Raw genomic sequence first — 27,734 nt, forward strand, 5'->3', positions numbered from 1 at the left:
GCTACTGAAGCATGTGGCCATGTGACATATCTACTCAACAAATGACAAATTTTTCAGTTACTCTTCCTGTCATTCTGTGAGAATGAGTGGATAAGACAGAGAGTAACTTCCAGCTTAATCCTTCAGCAACTTCCAGGGGTTCTTATGAAAAAGACTCACCCCCACACAATAAGAACACTAGAAAGCCATGAGAAAACACATAGAAACACACCAAGTTCAATAAGCAAAAATAGTATTACCAAAGACATAAGCATCAGTCAATCCTCAAACTGTGTGTCTTTAGTGTCACTCTAACAAGGATGTTCAATGAGTTCAGAAAAACGATTGTGCAGGGAGTCAGCAAAGCACAAGAACATGAGAATAAAATGGAAAAAAAAATCTGACTCTAGTCAGAAATGGTAGAAATGTAGAACATGGCAGGTGATATTTAAACAGTCAATACAAGGGACCAGTGAGGTGGTGCTAGAGGTAAGGTGTCTGCCTTGCAAGCACTAGCCAAGGAAGGACCACGGTTCGATCCCCCAGCATCCCATATGGTCCCCCCAAGCCAGGGGCAATTTCTGAGCGCTTAGCCAGGAGTAACCCCTGAGCATCAAACGGGTGTGGCCAAACCCCACCCCCCGCAAAAGTCAATACAAGGGGCCAGAGCAGTGGCACAGAGGTAGAGCATTTGCCTTGCATTCGATAACCATGGTTCGATCCTCTGGTGTTTCATATGGCCCCCCAAGTCAGGAGCAATTTTTGAGCAAATGGCCAGGAGTAAACCCTGAGCATCACCAGGCGTGACCCAAAAACAAAAAAAAAAAAAAAACAAACAAAAAATGCCAACAGAAGTTCTTCAGCAAAAGAATTGAGCAAGAAATTTGAGGGATTGCAAAATAAGAAAGCAGAAATTTCTTGGAAAGTGCAAGGAGGTGGAAAATATCTGAAAAGAAATGAGTAACATGTCAGAGAACGAAGGAGGAGCTCAAGAAGAGCAAACACTCATCTGAGTTCCTGAGGAACAGGAAGTCATAATGAGGAAAGACTGGTTAAAGGAACTATCAATAAGAAATTCCCAGAGCTGAGGATTACAGGTCCTGAGATCTGGGGTGGGGAGGAAATGGGGGTTGTAGACACATTATACTCCAAATGTCAAAATCCAAAGACAAAGGCAGAACATTGAAAGCAGAAGGTCAGAATATCAGAAGAGGAAGTTACCTATATAGGAAAGCTCAGAAGATGTACCACAGATCTATCAAATGAAACTCAATAAGCCAGAGAATATGGAAGTATATAGTACAAAAACTCAATGAAGTGAGTAACTCATGATTAATACTTTATCCAGCTGGATTATCATTCAGAGTTGAAAAACAATACAGAGCTTCATCGTGCACAGCCAACAGGTTAGGGATTCATAACCTTGAAACCAATTTTGCAAGAAATAATCAAAAAGCTTCTTTAAAGGTCAAGAAAAACTTCCAACATATGGCAATGATATTGCATGTGATTGTCCTCTACTAGACTAAGAAAGCTTAAAAACAGAGCAATTAATCATCAAAATTGACTTCTATAGATTTATTTACTATTCACATTCCTCTAAGTTTTGCTGAACCAAGTATGAAACAAACTGTTCTATGCCCACCAAGATTGTGGGTGGATGGATGGAAGGAAATCTGGATATATAAAAATCATGAATTCAGAATTGGGTGATTAGGCAAAAAGAATAAGATGACTGATAAGAATGGCAAGATTTTTTTCTGCAGTGCTGGGAATTAAACCTAAGACTTCACATATCTAAGGCAAGTGCTCTACATTCCTAGATAAGAATAGCAGAATATGAATGTTTTATTCTTTCTTACTTTATTCTTTCGACTGGGTGAGGACTGGCAGCATCTATGAATGGGTCATGGTTTTCTTTACCAGGTTGTATTTATAAAAATAAAACAGAAAGACCAAATTCCTATGTATGTTCTCACTTGACTTCAAAAAAGGACCCAATCATCATTATTAGCATTATGGCCTCTTGACCAAGTAGAAAGAGACTATGAAATCCTTATAGAAATGTACATATTTATCCTAATCCAGACTCTATGTTAGGAATATATTTGGACTAACTCAAACTTGTTTTGTACTGCAGACAATGAATTACTGTTCAGAACTCAAAAAGAAATGAGCCATGAAAAGACAGAGAGGAACTATAAAAGCAAATTGTAAGCAAAAGAAGCCAAGCTGAGGGAGCGCCATATTGAATGATTCCAACCATAAGATGTTTCGGAAATGGCAAGCTATGGGGAGAATAAAAATAACCACGTTAGTGGTTTCCAGAAGTTTAGAGGTTTGTGTATGATGTATGTGTGTGTGTGAAAGAGACAGAAACAGATACACACACACACACACACACAGAGATAAGAATATAAGTTTTGTTTGACGTGGTGAACAAATCACTATACATTTGTCCAGTTTCATAAACCAACCACAGGATCACTGTACGTAAACCCCAATATGAAAGCCGAGCTTGAGTGATTCAAATGTACAGATTCATCATCTGTAGCATATGCCCTCCTTTACTGAAGGGGTGCCAAGAAGGGGGGGACCTTCTTGTGTGTGGGCAGGAGTGGGGAACACATGGAAAAAAACTGTCTCTAAGTTTTGCTCCAAACCTACATCTCTAAAACTAGCCCTTAAAAAGATAAAAAAGGTTGATTACCATATTCAAAACAGGCTAACTTTAAATTAATAAGGAAGTGACAGAATCAAAAGCTGAAAAAAGTGGGTCTACTTGGATCTTCCTGAAGGAAAGACTTGGAGCCTGACAGCTCATTAAACTGCTGAATGAACAAATGCATTTGCCACTTTAGGTCACATGAAAGAGGGAATGTGAACCGTGACTCAAGGGACACTAGAGCCAGGTGTCCAGTCTAACACACACACACACACACACACACACACACACACACACACACACGAACACACACACACAATGGTCAACCCTCCTGATTCAAGCCCTCCTCCACCTGTATAGCTCCTTCCACCATGTTTTTTTCTATTCTAATCTCTCTGGCTTTTGACAGTCTCTCCATCTTTCTTGACATTCCCCCAGAACATCAATGCAACTACATGTTGCCCAGCTGCCTTTTTTGCTGAGAAACAACTCATACACTAAACCCTAGAGATTTTGCTTTAACAATTAGCTTGCATAGGAAAAGCAGGATCACCATTAGCCACTCGCAATTCTGTGTCCTCCTCCTGCCGGTTCCAACCCAGTTGCCTACACCCAGAAAGGCTTCCTTGACCTCCCTTTAGTCAAGCTGACCCTACACTCCAAGCAGGAATGGGATGAAATCATTTTTAATCTTTACTCTTCCTGAAGAAGTCAATGATCCACTATGGCACCCACTCAGCTCAACTTCTTTCACTCATAATTGCAAATTACCACTCCTCTTTCACTTATCTTGATACCTTTTGTTTTTAGTTCCTTTTTAATGTTCTTTTTATAATGTATTGTAAACATTTATTCACTAATTTTTTTAAAAAATTACGCATTCATTATTTACAGTATTGTTTCATGCAATATAATATCCTAACACCAATGTCACTACTGGTGTGACCCTACTTCCAATATCCAACAATTTCTCTCGCTTCCAGTGCCCAAACCTGCCCACTTAGCAATCGCATAACAAATTCACTTCATATTTCATTTTCATGCTAAGAAAAGTGGCAAATGAAATTATCAGAAAATAGATGAAACTATAAATCAAACTGTTGTGATGACTGTTATACCTCACAATGGAGTTACTAAAGTTATTGAGGATTTATTGAGCTCTTACTTCTTTCTTACAATAAAGGTTCATTGAAACAAGATTTTTGTTGCATATATCCTCAGAAAGGACTATGATGCCTGACACGTATATATTTTGTAACTCATAAATGAATAAATGAACAATTGAAGAAAGAAGATATCAAATGAGCCTTTCCAATAAAGTGTTTTCTTAACCATGGCTTTTCAGCATTGGTTTCATTTTTTGGTTGCTTTTCTTTTGGAGTCACATCCAGTGGTACTCAGAACTTATACCTGGCTCTGTGTTCAAGGATCACTCTTGGTAAACTCAAGGGACTGTCTGAGGTGCCAGGGATCAAACAGTTAGAAGTGTACAAGGCAAATTGGATGCCTTACCCACTCTCCTATCTCTCCAGCATTATCATGCCTATGATGAAGAAAGTATTTGGATAGTGCTGTGGGAAAGTGTACAGCATCTTGTAGCATTCCCACTATAAAGAGTTTTTACTAGTTCTAGTTCTAGTTTACTAGTATCCTCGATTACCAAACACTAATAAAAAATAATTGTCTGGGGCCGGGTAGGTGGCGCTGGAGGTAAGGTGTCTGCCTTGCAAGCGCTAGCCAAGGAAGGACCGCGGTTCGATCCCCCGGCGTCCCATATGGTCCCCCCCAAGCCAGGGGCGATTTCTGAGCACATAGCCAGGAGTAACCCCTGAGCGTCAAACGGGTGTGGCCCAAAAACCAAAAAAAAAAAAAAAATTGTCTATAAAAAGCCCTGAGAAGAATAAGTTCTGAACTCTAGTTCTGCTGCTATTCTTCATCCCTTTCTCATCTATAATCACAGCACATCACTGTTATCTACATAATGTTGTCCTGTCTTGTAATTTTCCAGTATTAAGAAAAAGTTTAATTGCAGTTGAGCCATTAATTTATAATAAATTGGAATGAATGACTGGGAGAACTAGAATAAAAATAAATTGGGGACATTGGCAAAATGGGTTTGTGCTTGGACCATAATCAGTGATGCTTAGGGGTTACTCTCATCTCAGTGTTATGAGGCCATTCTGGGGGGGGGGTATTTTGGATTTTAGGGGTGTGAGCCCTAACAGATGCCCCTCAGGCAAAACCTGTGCTTTCTGTTTCTGGTCCTCAATCAAGTAACATTTTCAGAAATGGGGATTTCATTAAGGAAGGCTCAGTTCTCATTAACCCAACTTCCCTTAGCCTATTGATTTCCATCCTATTCAGGATAAGCTTATCACACACTGGTTGGCAATACCTTTCGATTGAAGCATCTTTTAAATTGGCCCTTTACCCTACCTGATCTCCTCCTTTAGGGGTTGTGTTTGGGTTACTAATAAAGGCCCTAGGTCTCAGGGAAAACTGATTGCGGTTTCAGTTTTTCAGGACTGAACTTTCTGTTTGCTAGTGTTAGTGCTAGGAGCAGAAGGCTTATAGTGGAAGTTCCTGAAACTGTTTCATCTCCTTAACCATGTGTGGATTATTTCCTGTGTCGACTTTGACTTCCAGATCCACATTTCTCCAATCCTCTGGGTTTGGATCATAAGACTTCCACTACACGTAGCACCCAGAGGAGGGACTCCATCTATAACTGGTGAGATGTTCTCTGGGGTAGTCTCATGGCTGCTCAAGTGGATATTTCCACCATGAATTTTTTTTTGTTTTTGTTTTTTTGGGGGGGGGGCACACCCGGTGTTGCTCAGGGGTTACTCCTGGCTGTCTGCTCAGAAATAGCTCCTGGCAGGCACGGGGGACCATATGGGACACCGGGATTCGAACCAACCACCTTTGGTCTTGGATCGGCTGCTTGCAAGGCAAACGCCGCTGTGCTATCTCTCCGGGCCCTCCACCATGAATTTTTAAGTTAGCTTCAATTTGGTTCAAAGTTATGACAATAGCTTTGTTTTGGGTTGAGGGATCCTGGCATCTCCTCACATACATTGCTATCTATCTTCTTTATTCCAACAGTCCACATAAAATACACTGGCGTAGTAATTTATACATTGGTTACTCTAGTAGTGGTTCTCCTTGTTACAGTTCACTATGTATCATGAAATGTGAAAAATTCAAGCAGTATTTGTGAACTGCTTTCAACTGTTTCTGAAGTGCCACCTACTGTTTCTAAAGAGCCTTTAATACTGGAAAACAAAGGAGCATTTTTAGTAATTATATGTGGTCAAGCCAAAAACCATTAGGCTGGTAATTTGCCACCACCCACTGATGCTAGGTAAGAGGAGATGCCAGCTGCTTCACTGGCTGATATTGATTTACTAAATGAAACTAATGCTGAAAATAGTGACAGTCCAATTAGATGCTGAATCAGAAAGTGTATCTGTAAGACTATCACTCATTCCATCCTTTCCACAGCTCCATAAAGAAAATGTGATGAAACCCTCTCTCTTTAGAAAGTGTGAAATCCCACCCTGTCCCACCGAAGCTGTTAGTTCTCAGAGGAAATGGGCAGAAACACAGAATCATAAACAACTCCTTCCCATCAGGAAAACAAACCTCAACCTATGTGGGCTTAAATATGGAATGTCTTGGTCAATTTTAGAAAGCATGCTCAGAGTATGGTCTATTCTCTCTGTTTGTTGAATTTCTTGGTACTTGGAATGACAATGGAATTTGGATCCATCAGAACTTAATACTTTAATACTAATACCTGCCTGAGTGCTTTCCAACTTTTACAATGGAAACTGTGGTTTTCTGAAGAAACTAAGAATAAGGTTAATAGCTTAGATCACTCTGGAAGGATGGTTGTAGGAGTCCTGTTGTCTTATGAGCTGCTGATAGGAGAGTGGGGAGCTCTCAGAAATAAATAAGCAGGCAAAATTTTACCCTGTGCTGTTTCACAACTTGTCAGAAAGATGGCATTGAAGGCTTGGGGGGAAAGTTGATTCTGATTCTGAATATAAGGATAGTTATACAAAAACTTTTCAGGAAGCTTCTGAGCCATATGCAGAATTTCTGGAGAAACTGGCAAATGTTATCTGAAGGCAGATTAAAGACATAGTAGTAAAACAGGTCCTGATGAAAACATTAGCCTTTGACGATGCCAGTGAAACTTGTCAGGCTATATTATGTCCCATTAGAAAGAGAGATGTCATGGAATTTCTACATGCTTGTAGAAATGTTGGAATTTACAGTTCTCCCTCCCTGCCTATCATAAATGTTGAGATTTACAGTTCTCCCTGCTATCCCACCATCCTGCCCCCACCCACAACCCCTGTATCAACCAATGCTATTCAGATGCAAACTCCTGGTAACCAGAATAGATAAAATTATATGGTTAGTGGAAACAGTGGCCTCTGCCCAAGGAAACCACCTGGGTTTTGCCCAAGGTATGGCAAAAAATCCCATTCGGCTAGAGATTGTTTCTCATTTTCTTATTATATTTCCAGCAACCAAGAAAGGGGTCCAAAATCCATCATTTGTTCACATCAGATTGCTTCTGGGATATTTACATAGACACTGCAGGATGTAATCCTTTTCTGCTCTGGCTCACAGACCCGCCCCCTCGAGACCAAGACTTAATCATTTTATCTGAGTAGTCTGAGTCAAGGGCATCTGGGAAGAAAAGAATAAATCCTGATGCTTTTGCTAATCCATTACCAGCTTTTACTGCTAAGATCAAAGGAGAAAATCCAACGTTAACCCTTGAAATTCAGGGCAGGAAGTTTGAAGGAACATTTGACTCTGGTGCTAAAGTCTCTGATTGTTTAAAACATTGGCCCCACAATTGGGCCTTGCAGAATATACCTTATAGTCTAGAGGGAATAAGTGGTATTTTACCTCCAGCTTCTGTTCATCAGAGCATTAGGATTTTGTAGTACATAGGACCAGAAAATCAATAGGCTGTTTTTCTACCATATGTAGTTCTAGTTTCCATGAACCTCTGGGGGCACAAATAGCATAAGCAATGGAGGGTGAAAAATCACATTCTTCACCCAACCCCCTCTCATTTCACTAGCTCAGATGTTTCACCATATTGCCCAACCCCTTCCAGTACACCAGCTCAGAGTTTTTGCCTTTTTAATTGGGGGCACTGAGTTAAAGTACCAGGAATCCATCCCAATCAAATGAAAAGAGAATGTTCCATTCTGGAAGTGGGCCATGAACAGCACAAAACTAGAAGCACTGAGAAACTTAGTTAACAAGCAGCTAAGATGGGACACATTGAAACCTCTTTTTATAAACGGAATTTCCTCCATCTTTGTTATGCAAAAAAGATCAGTTAGCCGGAGACTTTCATCTGATTTAGAGCTATTAATGCATACATGGTTCTTCTGGGGAAATTACAGATTGACTTACCTTCATGAGTAGCCATTGCAAAAAACTGGTCTTTGATAGTGATTTACTTAAACAACGTTTTATAATATTTGCATTCACCAAAAACAGATAAAGTGTCTTGCCTTTTCAATTCCTTCTCTCAAAATAGAGCCCCATGCAGTGATTTCAAATGATGGGTTTTTTTGTTTTTTTCTTGGGCTTTTTTTTTTTTTTTGGTTTTTGGATTTTGGTTTTGGGGCCACATCTGGTGACGCTCAGGGGTTACTCCTGGCTATATATGCTCAGAAATCGCCCCTGGCTTGGGAGACCATATGGGATGCTGGGGTTGAACCGAAGTTGATCCTAGGCTAGTGCACTCAAGACAGATGACTTATGCCCTGCACCACCACTCCAGCTCCTCAATGGATGGTTTTACCTCAAGGCATGATGAATTCACCCACCATGTGTCAATATGTTGTTGATGTGGTCTATATCCAGTTTGCAAAAAGTTTCCCTGTGCATATGTGTTCCACTATATGGATGATATTCTCATGGCCTGCTCTAAGTACAGAGAATTACAATGTTTGTATGAATTTGTCAATTGCTTTCAGGCTGCTGTTTTAACAATAGCCACAGAAAAATTTCAGACTTTGCCTCCATTTCAATACTTGGGCTTTGTATTGGAACATACTTCAGTGCATTCCCAAAAGATTTCTATTTATCAGAAAAATCTAAGGTTCTTACTGATTGTCAAAATCTCTTAGATGATATAAATTGGATCTATCCTACCTTTGGATTTCAAACTCTGAACACACCAACTTATTAAGCACACTAGGGGGAGATCTAGACTTAAATAGCCCCAGGTGTTTAACTCAAAAGGCCCAAAAGAAATTGGATTGTTTTGATGACTGGCTCCAAAAGTCATATTTTTCCAGGTTCATACCTGGAGAGACGGTGTGGCTTTTAATTTTTGAAGTTCCTCATCCTCCTAGAGGTGCTACTCTTCAGCTGTCTGGGCCTCTAGAATGGGTTTATTTACACAACAAGCAACCTCAGACATTGTGCCCTATTTGGAATTTATCACTGCTTTTATATCTAAGCAAGGCTGAGTGGTTTCTTTGTTAAGTTATGATCCTAAAATAATAGTCCTGCATTCCAAAAAAGAAAATAGAATGCATAATACCTTTCAGTGAACCCCTTCAATGAGCCCTATATGACTTTTCAGAAGTTTCCTCCCAGTATCCTGCTGGAAGGACTGGGATTTCTTCAAAAGGACACATTTTATAATCTCCTCTGTGATATATTCCTTCCCTATGCCTGACACCCCTTTTTTTACATTGACGTGTCATCACCAAGAAAGGCAATATCACTGGTCCCTCACTGACCACAAAACTTCCTACACGTTAACAAGTCTACTCAACAAATGGAACTTGATATGTTTAATTACTTACTATCACATGCTTCAGAGCCATGCAACATTGTAAACTTACATGGTAGAATTGTTCCCAGGCATAGTAATTGCCTCTTTAAATGCTCATAACCATTGGGGGCTGGAGAGATAGCATGGAGGTAAGGTGTTTGTCTTTCATGCAGAAGGACGGTCGTTCGAATCCCGGCATCCCATATGGTCCCCTTTGCCAGCCAGGGGCGATTTCTGTGCATAGAGCCAGGTATAACCCGAGTGCTGCCAGGTGTAACCCAAAAACCAAAAATAAAAAAAAATGCTCATAACCAGGTTATTCAAGATTTGCTGCATTGATTACAAACCCTTTTGCAAAAATATTCTAAGCCAATATTCATCACCCACATAAGAGCCTACTCTGGTCTCCCAGGTCAGATGGCTCCAGGAAATGAAACTACTGACCATTGGTCATGCCAATATTTAAGTCACCTGCAAAAGAACATGGAATGTTACATACAAATGCCTGCCACTTTCATGTGAACTATTATATTCCAAGAAGACAGGCCAGACAGATTGTGGATAAGTGTACAATTTGTGTGCCTTTGAATAAAAGAACAGATGTAGCGAGGGCCAACCCCCGAGTTTTACAGACAAAAGAATTATGGCAAATAGATATTACATATGCTGACTTCTTTACAGAGAAACCTCATCTCCATGTGGTCATTGAAACATATTCACATTTCATATGGGGAACACCAATAAATTCTGAGTTAAAGCTGTTTGCACCTTCATGCTACAATGTTTTTCTGTCATGGGAGTACCTAAATCCATAAAAATGGGCAATGGCCCTGCCTACACCAGTAAAACTTTTACATCATTTTGCAAAAAAAAATGGCAAATCAAAAATATATCATGGGAATCCCCTATAAGCCATAAGGGCACAGCATAGTTGAAAGAGCTCACAGAACCCTCAAAACTCAATTATTAAAATACAGGAAAAGGGGCATGCCATCGACAGATATTTTATCCTTAACACTATTTTCACTAAACTTCCTGAATTTACCCCAAGGAGAGCACTACACAGCTGCAGAAGGACACTTTAAAGAAGATGCTCAGGTACCCCCCCCCAAAAAAAAACAATTAATTCACATATTTGGGTAAAAATTGATAATGAATGTATTGCTGGTAATCTCATTCAAAGAAAGGATATACTTATTTTTCCACAGATGGCAATCCTGCCAAGAAACTATGGGTTCCACTACGTCTTGTCAGAAGTAGGGTTCTCAAAAATGAAAAAACTCAGATGCGATGCATGGTAAGACTGTTAGCCTCCCCTCAGATCCAGTACAGACTACTAGAAAGGACAAGAACAGGAAACAAACTGCAATCTCAACAGGTATCTGGTCCAGTCATCTAACATCTTCTTTAGGGATTTTTTCAGTGCACAGGGACAGTCATCTGTTCTAGACTGTTTCCAAGTGGTCACTCTTTCAGGTAAAGGCCCAAGGACTACCACCTGTTGGGCAATGCCTGGTCACCCAGGACACTCCAAAAGGAAGAAGCTACATCTCAAAAAAAAAAAAATTAAACAAAAACATGATCCCCAACACTGAGATTTTTTTCAGCAGAAACTTGCGACCTTTCTCCATCTCTTCTACTAAAAAAGATTTCCCCTCCCAGGGTGCAGGAGAGAAATTGAGGGCATTGGAAGAGGGAAGGAGACACTGATGAAGGTATTGGTGTTAGAACATTGTATGCCTGAAAATCATGAATAACTTTATAGCTTTATCATTACAGTGGATCAATAAAAGAGATTGAAAATTAAACATAAAAAAAATCCAGGCCTGTCACATTTCTGAAAGAAAATTAGTTTCTTTTCTCCTTTTCACCTTGCTCTCCTGCAGTCCCATGGTGTCACACAGAGATAGTTCTGGATCCTATAAATGCACCAGATCTGGGCTTTGCCACTTACCATCTGCATCCCCCAGGGCAAACCACCAATCACCCCACCCCTCCACCCCACCCCAACGATTCCCACTTCCTTAAGGAGAACATGCAAGACAGAGCAGAACACATTTGGGGAGAAAACGTGAGTCACAAACTGCGATATTTGCCCACTATGGTAAATGTGGGTGTTTGTGGAATCCCCATTGGGTTGGCCCCTAGCCGACTCCCCACTAAGCAGGCAAGTCCTCCCTTCCTGGCTCCCCTTCTGCCAACATTGAATGTCCAGGTCTCCAGCCACTTCCTGCCAGCTTTATCCTGAAACTTTTTTCTCGGGGTCCATTTTATGGAATCTCAACCTCCTTCCCACAACCCCTCACTCAGCACATCCTTCTCCTCCTCTTTAAACATTGAAGGAGTCAGGATATCTCATCTTTCCTTGTAACTTCTATTCAAAGACATTGTCTTCTTACACAGGGACAATGGTGGAGGGCTGTAGGCTTTTGGAGGATGATGTAGTACAGTGATGCTGTACCCTTCTATTTTATTTAATTTTTTTGGTTTTGGGGCCACACCCTGCAGTACTCAGGGGTTACTTTTGGCTGTGTTCAGAAATCGCTCCTGGCAGGCTCGGGGAACCATATGGGATGCTGGGAATCGAATCCAGGTCTGTTCCTGGTTGACCTCATGTAAGGCAAATGCCCTACCACTGTGTTATCGCTCCAGCCTCCATGTACCCTTCAATTTTAACATTCCTGTGACTACAAACTCTATGACACAGACTAACAATGTAAAAAGCTTTGACTAGATCCTAAAGTCAATGGGAAGCTGTTAGATTATACTTTGGGGGGGGGCAGCAAGGTGGCGCTAGAGGTAAGGTGTCTGCCTTGCAAGCGCTAGCCAAGGAAGGACTGCGGTCCAATTCCCTGGTGTCCCATATGGTCCCCTCAAGCCAGGGGCAATTTCTGAGTGCTTAGCCAGGAGTAACCCCTGAGCATCAAAACAGGTGTGGCCCGAAAAACGAGAGAGAGAGAGAGAGAGAGAGAGAGAGAGAGAGAGAGAGAGAGAGAGAGAGAGGAGAGAGAGAGAGAGAGAGAGAGAGAGAGAGAGGAGAGAGAGAGAGAGAGAGGAGAGAGAGAGAGAGAGAGAGAGAGAGAGAGAGAGAGAGAGAGAGAGAGAGAGAGAGAGAGATTGTACTCTTTTTTAAACCCAAGACAAAGTTCATCCCTGGTTTCTTTGTGTTTTTTTTTTAATCTCTTTATTTAAACACTGTGATTACAAACATGATTGTAGTTGAGTTTCAGTCACAAAAATAACTTTGTATCTGTTAATTTAACCTGGGTGGGACAGGCACAGGATAGCCTGAGCTATCTGCCCTTTCTCTGTCCTTTCTCCCCTACAGGGGTGGTCTCTGTACTCAATAAAAACACTTTTGGCGGGCAGCTTGATATAGGAGATAGAAGTTTGGCAGACTGGGCCCCACTCCCCCAAAAAAAGAAGATTGGCAGACTACACATGTGTTTCATCCTCATCCTGGTTTGGATTATTTCATGCAGCGACTTCGTTTATCTTTTTTTTTTCTTTTTTTTGTATGTGTGTGTGTGATTTTTGAGTCACATCCGGCAGTGCTCAGGGGAAACTCCTGGCTCCATGCTCAGAAATTGCTCCTGGCAGGCACGGGGGACCAATATGGGAAGCCAGATTCGAACTGATGACCTTCTGCATGAAAGGCAAACGCCTTACCTCCATGCTATCTCTCCGGCCCCATGCAGCGACTTTGCTTTAGACACGTTTACCTTGGGTTAGAAATACGGTATGTGGGGTGATTTCACAGAAAGCTATAATCCCCAAGGAGATTTATAGTTGTGATAGGTTATTAATAAAAACATTGTCATACTCCTCTTTTAGGACTTAGAAAAAGTCGCTTTTCCTGCCTCTCATCAGACTTGTTAAATAAAGATGCATCCAAAAATAATAAAACCTGTGATACTGGTTTACACATTTTGTTATATTATTTACTTTTTTATTACATGCTGAGACCTAGGATTGGAGCTGGTTATATCAGAACCTTAAGCCTAGCCATGGAGGCCAGGAAGAGAATATATTTGTCAGATAAAAGTAAGTAAATAGTTAACTTTCCTCTGCCTACAGATTAAGAATTAAATCAGAAAAGAATTACAAGAATTGTTTCTATCATTAGAAATATTTCTGTAAGAAAGCTGTGTGCCTCTGGAATAACATCAAATATTAGATACAAAATGTCCCTCGCTTTTTTTCTTGCAAATCTAAAAGTCCCATTTAATCTTTGGTACAAAAGAGAGGAAAAAAAAGAGCATTTGAGCATAAGATCTTGTTCATTTGTGCTTTTTCATACCAGGACATTAAAGGACCAAGGAAAATAACAAATAATGATTTAGGGATTTCTTTTATATTTTTCTTTTTGTTTTTTAACCACACCCAGCAGTGCTCAGGTTGACTCCTGGCTCTGCATTCAGGTGACCCAAAAACCAAAATAAATAAAATAAAATGAAATAAAAAAATTAAGACGGATCACTTATAAAGGTGCTCAGGGGCCCCTATGGGATGCCGAGGATTAAACCTGAGTTGGCCATGTGCAAGGGAACCATTTTTCTCTATACTATCTGTCTGAATAAGGGATTTTTTTTTTTTTTTTTTTGGTTTTTAGGCCACATATGGCTGCACTCAGGGGTTACTCCTGACTAAGCGCTCAGCAATCGCTCCTGGCTTGGGGATCATATAGGATGCCAGGGATCAAATCCAGGTTCGTCCTGGTCAGCCACATGCAAGGCAAACACCCTTATCTCTGTGCTATTGCTCTGGTCCCCCAAATAAGAAAATTCTTTTGTGATTCCACCCCTTCAAAATAAAATCCACCAGGATGTTGCCAGTATAGAAAACAAACACTCACATAGGGCTGTCATATAAAATCATGGATAATCCCAGGCCCTAAATTGTCAAATATAAAGTTTTATACTGTTTGAAGTTCTATTTCATTTGAAATCTTATTTAAGACTTTATGATCTTTATGAGATACTTTGATTTACAGCATATTAATGATGATTTCATGCATATATGATTTTAACACTACACCAACTTCTCCATATTAACTCCCTTATCTCCCTCGATCCCTCCCTGGTGCAAAAGCAATATCAATCCTATTAGCCAAATCTCCAGTCTGTTGTCTTTCACTAATTATTGCTCTTACTGTGTATATTTAAATCCCACATATGAGAGAAAGAGAGAGAGAGAGAGATAGGTAGCAGGGTAGGGCAGAAGGAAAACTAGGGTGGTAACATTGGTGGTAGGAATTCCACACTAGTGAAGGGTGTTGAACACTGTTATGATTGAAACTCAATCATAAACAGTTTTGTAACTATGAAAAAACCAAACTGTATTATGAACAACCTTGTAACCAAGGTGTTTAATTCCCATGACCAATATTTCACTGGTGAAGGATTTTATATATATATACATATATATATATATATATATATATATATATATATGTATGTATGTTAAAAAAGAAAAAGAAAGAAAGAAAAGAAAAGATAAGGTCTCCCAATTCTTACCACAGGCTGTGTTCTTTACACTGACTGTATAGAAAGAGGAGGTACAGTAAATGCACCCCATATACACCTCAACCCAAGCCTTTTGCCTGGTCTGTATTGTGAATTGGGGGAGAAAAAAGGAAGGAAGGAAGGAAGGAAGGAAGGAAGGAAGGAAGGAAGGAAGGAAGGAAGGAAGGAAGGAAGGAAGGAAGGAAGGAAGGAAGGGAGGGAGGGAGGGAGGGAGGGAGGGAGGGAGGGAGGGAGGGAGGAAGGAAGGAAGGAAGGAAGGAAGGAAGGAAGGAAGGAAGGAAGGAAGGAAGGAAGGAAGGAAGGAAGGAAGGAAGGAAGGAAGGAAGGAAGGAAGGAAGGAAGGAAGGAAATTTTTAAATGCCTTTTAAATGACAAAAGAACCCCCAGGTGTTCCACATGAAATGGCAACAAAATTGAAAACTACGAATAACAGCTCCCTGCAACTTTTTTTGTTTTGTTTTGTTTTGTTTTTAATTTTATTTTTTGTTTTTGGCTTTTGGGCCACATCCGGCTGTGCTCAGGTGTTACTCCCAGCTCTGTGCTCAGAAATTCTCCTGGCAGGCACAGGGGTTCATAAGGGATGCCGTGATTTGAACCAATGCCAGTCCTGGGTTGGCTGCTTGCAAGGCAAATGCCCTACCACTATGCTATCTCTCTGGCTCCTGCAATTTTCTAATTATGAGATCAGAGAAGAAAACTGAGTTTAATGGGACTTCGATTGGTTGCAACTACAGGGAAGACTCAGAAGAGAAAGTTTCCCAACAATACAGAAGCAATTTGTGTTACTGCTCCTCAGGCTGTGCCTGTTCATAGAATGCATCTCAGAGCAGAGTTCTGTTTGCATGGTTTGTAATTTCAGGGTGAGGGGAGATTCCCTGGGATTGGGTACCATTGTTGGAGCAATAAAAGAAGAAAAAGGCCAAAGACTACAAACATCTATTTTTACTCTCTGAAAAGGAGCCAAAGAGAAGCTGGCTGACTCATGGGCCCCCCGAAATAAACATGAAGTTTTACACAAAGGAGCTTCTTAGGAAGAGTCTTCGAGCCAGAGATTGGGGAGAAAAAGATTAAAGAGCTACAGGAGTTCTGGGAAATGATGACCATAAATTTAGATACCCAAAGGCAAAACCTAATGAAAGCATCTCATGCAGTCAAGAGGCAGCTCATCAGAGGCTCCCTGGCACTGGAGAGATAGGGCAGCAGTTAAGTAGCTTGCCTTGCATGCAGCCAACCTGGGTTTGATCCCCAGCATCCCATAGGATTCCCAGAGCATCATCATCAAGAGTGTTCTTGAATGCAAAGCAAATAGTAACTCCTGAGCACAGCTGGGTGTGATCCAAAATCAAAACCAAAGCAAACAAACAAACAAAAAAAAGAAACTCCCTGGTCATTTTTCTTAGTGTGAATCTAACATGTGCTAGTGTTGGTAATTATTGTGAAAAGTCAGAACATTCTGGCATGAGTTTGTTTGGTTTCTTGTTTTGTTTTGTTTTGTTTTTGAGTTACACCCGGCAGCGCGGTCAGGGCTTACTCCTGGATCTAGCTCAGAAATTGCTTCTGGCAGGTTCAGGGACCATATGGGATTTGGGGATTTGAACCACCGTCCTTTTGCATGCAAGGCAAACACCTTACCTCCATGCTATCTCTCCGGCCCCCTAAGCAATTGTTTGGGTCACACCCGGCAGTGCCTCAGGGCTTACTCCTGGCTCTACACTCAGAAATTGCTTCTGGCAGGTTCAGGGACCATATGGGATGCCAGGATTTGAATTACGTACTTCTGCATGCAAGGCAAATGCCTTACCTCCATGCTATCTCTCTGGCCCTTCTCTGGCATGAGTTGACACCTTTTCTCAGTGATCTGCAATAATGTTTAACATGCAGTGGCCAGTAAATGGATGGAATCAGTACCACTAATTTCTACACACTCACCCAACAAGGTTGCCCAACAAGAAGCCATAGGAAAATTATCAGATTATTTAGACTATTTTGGGGGCCACACCCTGAGGTGCTCAGGGCTTACTCCTGGCTCTTCACTCAGGGATCACTCCTGGTGGTGTTTGGGGACCCTGTGGAATGTCAAAGATTGAACCTAGGTCAGTTGTATGTAAGGAAAACACCCTGCTATACACTGTACTATCTCTCCAGCCCCCTATATTCTCTCAACATTTTAATAAGAATTTTACATTTCAAAGCATACAAAGCTCCAGATCCTTGTTTCACACACTAATCTGGTTTGTGTACATCAAATTTAATTCTTCTCTGACAAACATATTTGACACAAAAGCAATGGGTTCTATTTTTAAGAAACATCATTTCTGGATCATATGGGAGCTCAATTTCTAGTTTTTTTGAGGAATCTCTATATTGTTTTCCATAAAGGCTGGACTAGAAGGCATTCCCACCAGCACTGAATGAGAGTTCCTTTCTCTCTATATCCCCGCCAGCACTGATTGTTCTTGTTCTTTGGGATGTGTGCCAGTCTCTGTAGTATGAGATGGTATCTCATCGTTGTTTTGATCTGCATCTCCCTGATGATTAGTGATGTGGAGCATTTTTTCATGTGTCTTTTTTCATGCTATACCACTCCTAGGGATATACCCTAGGGCCTAGGAACACAAAAATACAATTCAAAATTCCTTTCTCACACCTATATTTATTGCAGCACTATTTACAATAGCCAGACTCTGGAAACAACCAAGATGCCCTTCAACAGATGAATGGCTAAAGAAACTGCGGTACATATACACAATGGAATATTATGCAGCTATCAGGACAGGTGAAGTCATGAAATTTTCCTATACTTGGATGTACATGAAATCTATTACGCTGAGTGAAATAAGTCAGAGGGAAAGAGAGAGAGACACACAGAATAGTCTCACTCATCATGAGTTTTAAGAAAAATTAAGGACTTTTTTTTTTTTTTTTTTTTGGTGTTTGGGCCATACCCAGTGATCTTCAAAGGTTACTTCTGGCTCTGTGCTCAGAAATTGCTCCTGGCTTGGGAGACTATATGGGATGCCAGAGAATCAAACTGCGATCCATCCTGGGTCAGCCACGTGCAAGGCAAACTTCCTTCCACTGCAAGACTACTCCGGTCCCTAGGACGTTATTGTAATAATGCCCAGAGACAATAGAGACGAGGGCCAGAAGGACTGCCTCACAATATGAAGCTCACCACAAAGAGTGGTGAGTGCAGTTAGGGAACTAACTACACTAACAACTAACATGACGATCTTAATGAGTGAGAGAAGTAGAATGCCTGTCTTGAATACAGGTAAGGGTTGGGAAAGAGGGAAGGGGGGCACTGGTGGTGGGAATGTTGCACTGGTGAAGGGGGTATTCTGTTTATAAGTAAAACCCAACTACAATCATGCTTGTAATCATGGTGCTTAAATAAAGATTTTTTATTAAAAAAAAAAAAACATTTCTGGGGCCCGGAGAGATAGCACAGCGGTGTTTGCCTTGCAAGCAGCCGATCCCGGACCAAAGGTGGTTGGTTTGAATCCCGGTGTCCCATATGGTCCCCCGTGCCTGCCAGGAGCTATTTCTGAGCAGACAGCCAGGAATAACCCCTGAGCACCGCCGGGTGTGGCCCAAAAAAACCAAAAACCAAAAAAAAAAAAAAAAAAAAAAAACCACACATTTCTTATTTTCTCAATTTGTATTCTAAAATCTTGATTTATTTTATTAACTAAGCTTCTATTTTAAATATAAATGGCAAAGTAAATATATAAACTATTGACAAAGCATATTAAGAAATATTTCAGGGGCCGAAGAGATAGCATGGAGGTAGGGTGTTTGCCTTGCATGCAGAAGGACAGTGGTTCGAATCCTGGCATCCCATGTGGTCCCCCGAGTCTGCCAGGAGCAATTTCTGAGCTTAGAGCCAGGAGTAAGCCCTGAGCCTGCCAGGTGTGACCCTCTCCCACCAAAGGAAAAAAAAAAAAAGAAATATTTTAGGAGCTGGAGTGGTGGCGCCAGTGGTAGGGTGTTTGCCTTGCATGAGGCTGACCCAGGACAGACCACAGTTCGATCCCCCAGTAGTCCCCCAGGCCAGGAGCAAATTCTGAGCGAATAGCCAGGAGTAACCCCTGAGTGTCACCAGATGTGGCCCAAAAACAAAAACAAAAAATTTTCAGACGCATCACCCCCTCGGCTAAAGTTGTTAGCATTTTTCCAAACCATTGAGATCCTATTTCTAATAAATATTATACTTCTGTTGTTTGTTTTTCATGCCTTACCCACTGTATTTTCCCTTTGGCTCCCTTTCTAAGTTTTAAAAATCTACTCTTGTCAAGGATATTTTTACCAACTTCAGAAAAGCATCAATTAAAAGACATGGGGCAGAGCACTAGTAGAGCGTCTGCTTTACATGTGGCTGACCTGGGCTTGATTCCCAGCATCCCATATGGTCCCCTAAGACAACCAGGAGTATTTACAGAGTGCAGAGCCAGGAGTAACCACTGTAACATTGCCAGGGCCCAAAAGAAAAAAGTAAATAGATACAAAAGAAGATAATCAGATTCCCATTTCTTTTTGATTCAGTGCAGGCTATTTCTTCCTAGTAAAGCTGGTTGTGGGTTCAGGGTTTTTTTTGTTTTGTTTTGGGGCCACACGCAATGGTGCTCAGGGATGACTCCTGGATCTGCAATGAAAAATCACTCCTGACATATGAGATGCCGAGATTGAACCCAGGTTAGCCACATGCAAGGCAAACACCCTATCTGCTGGATAGGTGTTTAGGCCCCAAGAGTTTAGTTTATTTGTTTGCTTAGCTGGACATGTAAGTCTTGTAGTATATTGTGGTTGAGGGGATGTCTTTAGAAAAGAATTTCCTAACTCCAATCACCCCATTATTGTGGGGTGAAAGTGTCTCCTGAGAAAACAGTCCAGTCAGCCCTGCACAGTCTTGGCTCTGGCTGCAGCTGATTCTCAAATCTTCTACATGTGAGTCTCCTCACTAAACTCTTGATAACTTGACAACCATCTCTTCAACCCCCCCACTTCTTCAACTGTGGGTCAGGACCCCATGTGGGTGTCACATAATTGAATGTGGGGGTCAGGAAAATTTGGCCACAATATAATGGGACCAAATGGCCTTTGGAATGTGCAATGACCAAACTTGAACTACAACTTTATCGTATTGTGGGGAGGAGGGATGGGGACGACCCACAGTTTCTGGCTACACTCACCCGGGGTTGCATTTCAGAGGTAAAATGGGGTCACCAAAGGAGAACCAGCTTTAGAAGTTCTGGCTCAAACTACTCCCTCTCCAGTGCTGTGTTCTGTCCTGTGTTAACCGTTCTCTGGGAGTTTAACAGGCACTTTGGAAGCATCATTTTACAAAGCTGCTGTCTTGGCTCTTTCCATAAGCCCTTGAACATCTGGGAATAGTCTCTGCTGATTGTTCACAAGAAAAAGCGTTTCAAGATCTTCAACTCTTGAATGTGAACCTTTTCTTTCAAAGCTACCTTCTTTACCTTTCTATTACTGGGTGCGTTCAAGTTCTCCATGGCATATGACAGCACCCAGGGCCAGCTGACAGAGTCAGAAAAAAATATTTGAGAACAGCAGTTTCTGAACTACCAAGTGGGAGAGTCCCAGGGTGGGGAGAAACCAAAAAAGGCACTTGATGAAGGGGGTGCCCTGGAAATCTGTTTCTGCCACTGCTACTTCTCCACTCTGTAACTATTCCCCAAGGGGAAGTGTTACCAGTGACTTAATTCAAATCCCACTGGACCAACTGAGTGCCGGCCTTGGCTCATATGATCAAGTAGGGAATGAGGCAAGAGAAGCAGCTGCTCTCATTGATGTTCTCATTCTCACCAAGATCAGAAAAGAATCATAAAACATGGGAAGAAGAGAACAGATGCTTCCTCAAAGGACCCGTGGAAAAAATACACCATGAATCATTAGGGAAAACGCAAATGGAAGAAATGATAGGTGATACACCTCACACCATAGAGACTGATCGACATCACAAAGAACAACAACAACCATCATTGGGAAGGATAAGGATGGGGAAAGTACCCTCATTCCCTGCTGGGGGTATGTCAACTCTTCCAGCCTTTTGGGAAAATAACATGAACATTCCTCAAAAAAAAAACTAGGAACTGCACTTTCTTATAACCCAGAAATTCTGCTCTCAGGGATAAGCCCCAAGAGCTGAAAATCATGGAGCTACATTTCCACATAACCACACCCCTGATTTAATTTTTCTGTACAATCAATATTGCTTCTTACTTCTTTGGCCTCAGATTCACATTACTTTTCCTCACTCCATACATTAGATTTATGTCATCCAGTATAATAATGACTCCATTTTAACATAATGTAAAGTGGGCAACTTACTTTAAAAATACATATTATACCATTCAACCAGCCTTGAACCCTGGATCCCAGACATAGAAACGGCACAGCTCCTCACAACAGCTGTAAGAAACAATCTCCATCTGGGACAGCCTTATTACTGCAGGGTCAACAACAAGGGCCAGCTCTAACATGATATCTCGACAATGAGGAAAATGTGAACAACTTGACCTTAGAGCAGTTTAGCCTACCTCACCAGCTAACGACAAGACAAAACCAGAAGACGTGGCACCCTTTGGTAGGTCCAAAAGCCAAGATCGTGATTTACAGATGACTGGATACTAGAACCACGACCAGACTGTATACATCTTGGGACCAATAAAAAAGCCCTAGTCTAGGGTTTGAACTAAGACCTGCACAATAAGCATGATCCCCAGTCCCAAAGGTCCGGCAGAGACAATTGTAACGGAAAGGGGCTTCTGGAAGAACAAAGAAAGACGCTATCCTAGATGCCTTCCTAGGTTCAGCGCAAAGACCAAGATCACCAACCACAGAAGATGGATTAAAATGGCACTGAGGTAACAGAACCTCCAGATTCACAAAGACTGACTTCACCATAAGTCCCACCTCAGGATATGTACAGATACTGGGACTGCTAAACACAGAGCTCTGACGGTATCACACTGGACAGAGCAGAAGCCTTCCACACACCAAAAAAAAAAAAAAAAAAAAAAAAACCCACAACCTGGAGAGTAATGATCCTGAGCAAAGACTAGAGCTGATTCCATGACAGTATACTCCAAGGACGGAGAAACCCCATATCTTATAGGGCAAGTGAATTCCTTTTCGAATGACCCCAATATTTACTGTGCCAGGGCAGGAGGGAAAAAAAAAATACAAAAAACACAAAACCTTGGTTATGTATATATATATATATATATATATATATATCTTACCTTCATTTATTATTGTTATTATTATTTTTATTTACCTAGCTATTTTGGTCGATTCCTCAGTTTGGATGTGATTATTGAAATTGTTGGTCCCAATTATTCTTTTTTTTTTTTTTCTTTCTTTCTTTTCTTTCTCTTCCTTTCTTTTCTTTCGTAATGTGCTACGCCATGTTTCTTATTTCAAGACCACGGCGTGTTTTTTGTTTGTTTGTGTTTGTTTTTAGTTTGTTTTGGTTTATTTTTTATCTGTTTTTTTGTGGTGCTTATCGTTATAGCTGGAGTCCTCACTGGATATTTGACACTTCTTTTGGTACTGGTGGAGTGTTTCAACTTCTTTTTCTCCTTCATTTCCCAAATCGATGATGAGAACCTCTAGAAGGATTCTGCCCATTTTCGGGGTATTAAACTCTTACCCCGGTTTATTTATTTTCTCTTTTTCAGGCAAAACCACGCAACTTGAACTAGCTACCCCTGCCCCTACTTAGAGGGGGAAATAAGGGAGGCATCAAGACCAAACTGATGCAAGACTACTAAGTAGTTGGTTAGAGACAGAGGGGACCACATATTCTAGCCGCCCTGGGGGTGAGAGAAGAGGAAATGGAAGGTAAGACAGAAACGGGGGAGTAGGGAGGACAATTTGGGGATGGGAATCCCCCCTGATTTTATGTAAATATGTACCTAAAATATTATTGTCAACAATATGTAAGCCACTATGATCAAAATAAAAATTATATTAAAAAAAATACATATTATATAGATGCAAAGGTTCAGACTCAAAAATAGTGTCAAATTTATTTAAATATGTTGCAGACAACACATCTGAGACACCTGTCAAAATGCAGGTTCCCAGGGGCCTACCCCTGAGGCATTTGCCTTGCATGCAACCAACCCAGGTTTAATACCTGACACTGTACATAATCCCTAGTGTGATCCTTGAGCACAGAGAAAGTAATAAGACCTGAGCACGGCCAGGTATAACCAAACAACAAAAACGAAACAAAGATAAAAGCTTTTCATTATATTTCTTGGATAATTCATTATTCGCCAAAACTTGGAAGCCACTGCTCTATGTCATGAAGAATAATACTAACAAAAATAAAAGTAGACGTGGGACATACAAGAAAGCAGATTTTATTCTGAGGGATTTCAGTTCAAAACCAAAATCAAAGGCTGGAGAGATACCCAAGGGGCGAGTGCTTACTTGCCTGACATGCAGGAGGCCCAGGTTTGCTTCCCAGCATCCTCTGGACTCCTCAGTATTGCTGAAAGCAGCCCCTGAGCACAGTCAAGAGTATCTCCTGAGCACTAACTGACGATAGGGCATGGTTTAAAGAAAAACCACAAGAACCAAAGTCAATTTTCATTGCTGAAAATCACAGAAAATTGGCTGAATAACTAACCTAACCCAAGATGCTAGTGACTTGTGTAACAGCTTGGATTGATGCAGACAGGGAATGGACCGTTCAGAAGGCGGGACAGTGGGTCAGAGCATATGTGTCCCCTGCCTCACCTGAGGGTCTCACGAAGACACACAAAGAAACAGGCACACACATCTCAATCGGTGACACAGAGAGGAACATTGGGATGGGTATCACCCAGCCTGCTTTTCTGCATGAATAACATTCCATTGTGGCCTTGCAACTTGGAACACTCACAGAGTCAGAACAACTCTCAAGAGTTGTTTTATCACTAACTGACTCTCTAGGTTCAATTCATTCTCCTCCCCAAGAATTTGAATTCATTTTGGAGACCACATCTGACACTGTGCTATGGAGTCATTCCCGGTGGTGGTGCAATGGAGACTCATGCAGTGCAAGGGACAGGGGATCTGTATGCAAGTATTTGCTCAACCCATTGAGCTCCCCAGCCATCTCACCCCCAAGAACTTAAAATCATATAACCTGCAGAGGCAGCCCCTGAACCTTGAATCTTAGCAATGACAAATTGGCCACTTCAAGCTAAAATCCCAGCATGCCTAATGGCCTTTATAAAGATTCAAGTGGGATATCCATTCCTGAAAGGGCTCATCTCCCCTTGAGTTCACTGTTTTCAGCTCCTAATTGTCAGCTTAGGTCTATATAGTCTCACTTGTTCCGTGAGCACTGAAAATGCACATAACTTAGAATACATGTGGTAAAACCAACACTCACCTAGATGGGAAACATCTTAAACCTGGGCTTAAGCAATCAAAAGCCCAATTTTTCTATGTCAATATAGTGATAATTGGAAAACCCAGTATTGAGTCCAGTAGAATTTTTCTTTTGTTTTGGTTTGGTTTGGTTTTGGGGGCATACCTGGCTGTGCTCAAGGGTTACACCTGGCTCTAGACTCAGAAATCACCTCTGGTAGGCTCAGGGAACAATATGGGATGCCGGGAATTAAACTCCGGTCCATCCCAGGTCAGCTGTGTGCAAGGCAAACGCCCTACAGCTGTAATATCTCTCTGGCCCAGTAGAATTGTTTATAATTCACATGATGAATTGTAGAATTATTTTGTTTTTATTTGGGGTCAGACCTGGTGATATTCAGGGCTCATTCCTTGCTTTGCACCCTAAGATCACTCCTGGCAGTGCTCTGGGAGACCGTATGGGATGCTGGAGATGAAGCCTGGTTGGCCTTGTGCAAGGTAAGCACTGTACTATCTCTCTGAACCCCAATTTACTATGGGGTCACACCCAGTGGTGCTCAGGACACACACTTGGCCGATGGTGCTTGGGGGACCATATGGGGTGCCAGAGATCAAGCCTGCATGCAAGGCCCTACATGCTGTACATCCCTACTATCCCTCCAGACCAAGGAGAATTCTTGAATCAGAAAGATATGTCATTTTCCTATCTGTTTTCTTGAAAGTCTCTGCACTAATAGCATTCACAGGGATAATTTAAATTTGGGGTTGAGGGAATAGAGGAGTTTGGAGGTCTAGAGATTGGATTTGAGGAATCAGAGATAGAATTTGAGAGACTATAGATGGGGTTTGAGGGATTAGAGCTAGGGATTTGCTCTGAGGAATTAGAGATTGTTGGTTCTCCATTTCCCAAGGCTAAAATCCAAGAGCTCTAGGTGGTCTCATGCCTCCTAGAACCAGGACCCATAGGCAGACACGTACCTTGCACTGTGAGGAACACTGAGGCCACAGCTGTACCACCCTCACTAGACACCACACACTTGTAGTGTCCAGCATCTGCAGGCCGCACACTCCGCAGCTCCAAAGACAGGTTGGCCAGGATGCGGATTCTGGAAGGATCTGCCAGCTGGGCATCTTGCTCGCTTCTGTGCCAAGTAAGATTATAATCCACAGCACTGATCACCACGCATGTCAGCAATGCTCTGTGTCCTGGGGCCACTGTCACATTGCTGGGGACCTGGACAATAGGCGGGGGCTCTGCACAAGATAAAAGATGCCATCAGGGGTGGAAGCTGGCACTGGGTGCCCTCCCAGCTGGTTGCAAAAGGAATAAGGGTTAGTCCAGACATTCAATTGGCACCTGTGGGTTGATCCCAGCATAACTCACTGAGCCAAATCAACACCCCAAGGTCCAACCAGGGCAGTACCAAGCTGATTCAGGTCTCTGCATCTAGCAATGAATGAGATCTCACCACCTGCAAGAACCTGGGCTGGACATCCCAGAGGAGATGGTGGCAAGTGGAGTTAAGTCAAATGAAAAAAAAAAAAAACCCTCATATGTCACAAATGTGGAGGAGAAGGAAAAGCCAACAAATGGGACAGGAGTGATGGCACAGCAGGAAGGGTACAGGCCTTGAACCCAAATTCAATCCCCAGAATCCCATCGAGTTCCCTGAGCACCACCAGGAGTGACTTCCAAGTGTAAAACTATGAGTCAGTCCTAAGTAAGCATCATGATTGTGACCCAAAACCAAAAAATTTGGGCAAGAAATCTGACCCGACTAGCACAACCATGTATCCATGGAGCCAAGGAAACAATCTTCTAGAGCAGTGGCTGTTTACACAACAAAGCCTTCCTCCTATGTGAATCTAGAAATGACAGGTTTGAGCATCAAAGGGCAGGCAGCTTTAGTGGAATTTATGCTTTGAAGGAGCATTTCCATTTTGGTGGGGTTTTTTTAAGGTTTGGACCACACCCAGTACTAAAGACTTAACTCTTCCGCACTGATACAAAAATTACTCCTGGTGGTCCTTGGAAAACTCTATGGGGTGCTGGGAATCCAGCCCAGGTCAGCCACGTGCAAGGCAAATGCTCTCCCTGATATCCCATTGCTCCAGCCCTGCTTCATTTTGCAGAGGGAAGAGTTTGGGCCACAGCTGGCAATGCTCAAGGGTTATGCCTAGCTTTGAGCTCAGAAATGACTCCTGGCAAGCTTGGGGATCATATGGGATGCCAGAGATTAAAGAGGGGTGGTCCCGGTACAAGGCAAAAATCCCTCCTGCTGTGTTATCACTCTGGCCCCCGCATTTTGTTTCATAAGGAGAAAATATTTTTAAAAAAATCACTGAGTAGTAAGAACTTGTTCTGGGGAAACATTATTGCCTTTACAGGGGCTCAGAAAAAAAACTGAAGCTTGAAATGATTTGGAGCAGGACAAGTGTTCGCCCAATGGGAGGGATGTTTTGCCTTTGTAAGATGGAGTGACAGTAGGAACCTCAGAAAACCCATCAGGCAGCTACCAGCTCAAGCTCCCAGTGGAATAAAATATTTATTTCCCTGTCTTTCCCTAGATAGTTCCACACCACCCTGGGCAATCTCTGCCCTGATGTTTTGGACAATACATCATAAAAAAAAAAATGGGGGGCAGGGTTGCTGGAAAAGTCTGAGACTGTTTCATTTAAATCTGTTTTGTTGTTGTTTGTTTGTTTGTTTGTTTTTCGATTTTTGGTCAAGCTCAGGGGTTACTCCTGGCTATATGCTCAGAAATGGCTCCTGGCTTAAGGGACCATCTGGGACACTGGGGGATCGAACCTCGGTCTGTCCTAGGTTAGCATGTGCAAGGCAAATGCCCTACTGCTTGCACCACCACTCCAGTCCCTATTTTCTTTTAAACTGATCCGCTACTAGGGAGCAATTCAGCCTTCCTCTTTCCAATAAAACCCCACATACCTACAGGTGGAGACCAGATGCCTGACATGCCCAAACTGGCACCCACCAAAAGAAAATGTAGATCCAAGAGGGTCTTGTCAGGAGTACCAGGAGCTGGCCAAGCTCCCTCTGCAAGACCAAAGCCCAAATTCCAGAGCTTCTCATGAGAAGTGCTCACAGCTCTGAGGGTCCACCATGCAGTCACGTCTGGCCCAAAGTACTCTTCCAAAACAGATGGAGGGACAAAGGCCCAGCTCTCAGACCTGAATTTGGGATACCCCAGCTCCAGATAGCCCCAGGAAGTTCTGGAGGCATTCAAGTACTTCTCACATGACTTCCAGTCTCTTAAGTCCTTTGGGGTTCCTCTCCTCAGGAAATCACTTCAGGAACCACCCTGAACTTTCTCTTCCTACGACCCATCAG

The 27,734-nt window shown here is 42.0% G+C and overlaps 1 protein-coding gene and 1 non-coding gene across 2 annotated transcripts in view; one reads left to right on the forward strand and one right to left on the reverse strand.

Annotated features, from left to right (window-relative positions):
- HMCN1 (hemicentin 1) overlaps positions 1 to 27,734 on the reverse strand; it is a 414,107-nt gene that overhangs the window by 234,370 nt on the left and 152,003 nt on the right. The window contains 1 exon segment of the mRNA XM_049777571.1: positions 25,364 to 25,639. Within this exon segment, the coding sequence (XP_049633528.1) occupies positions 25,364 to 25,639 (276 nt within the window).
- Positions 14,970 to 15,102, forward strand: LOC126014706 (small nucleolar RNA SNORA51). The gene has a single exon (XR_007497707.1). It is a non-coding gene; the product is annotated as a small nucleolar RNA SNORA51 (small nucleolar RNA).

This window comes from Suncus etruscus, chromosome 7 (genome assembly GCF_024139225.1).
Source record: "Suncus etruscus isolate mSunEtr1 chromosome 7, mSunEtr1.pri.cur, whole genome shotgun sequence".
Classification (NCBI taxonomy): Eukaryota; Metazoa; Chordata; class Mammalia; order Eulipotyphla; family Soricidae; genus Suncus; species Suncus etruscus.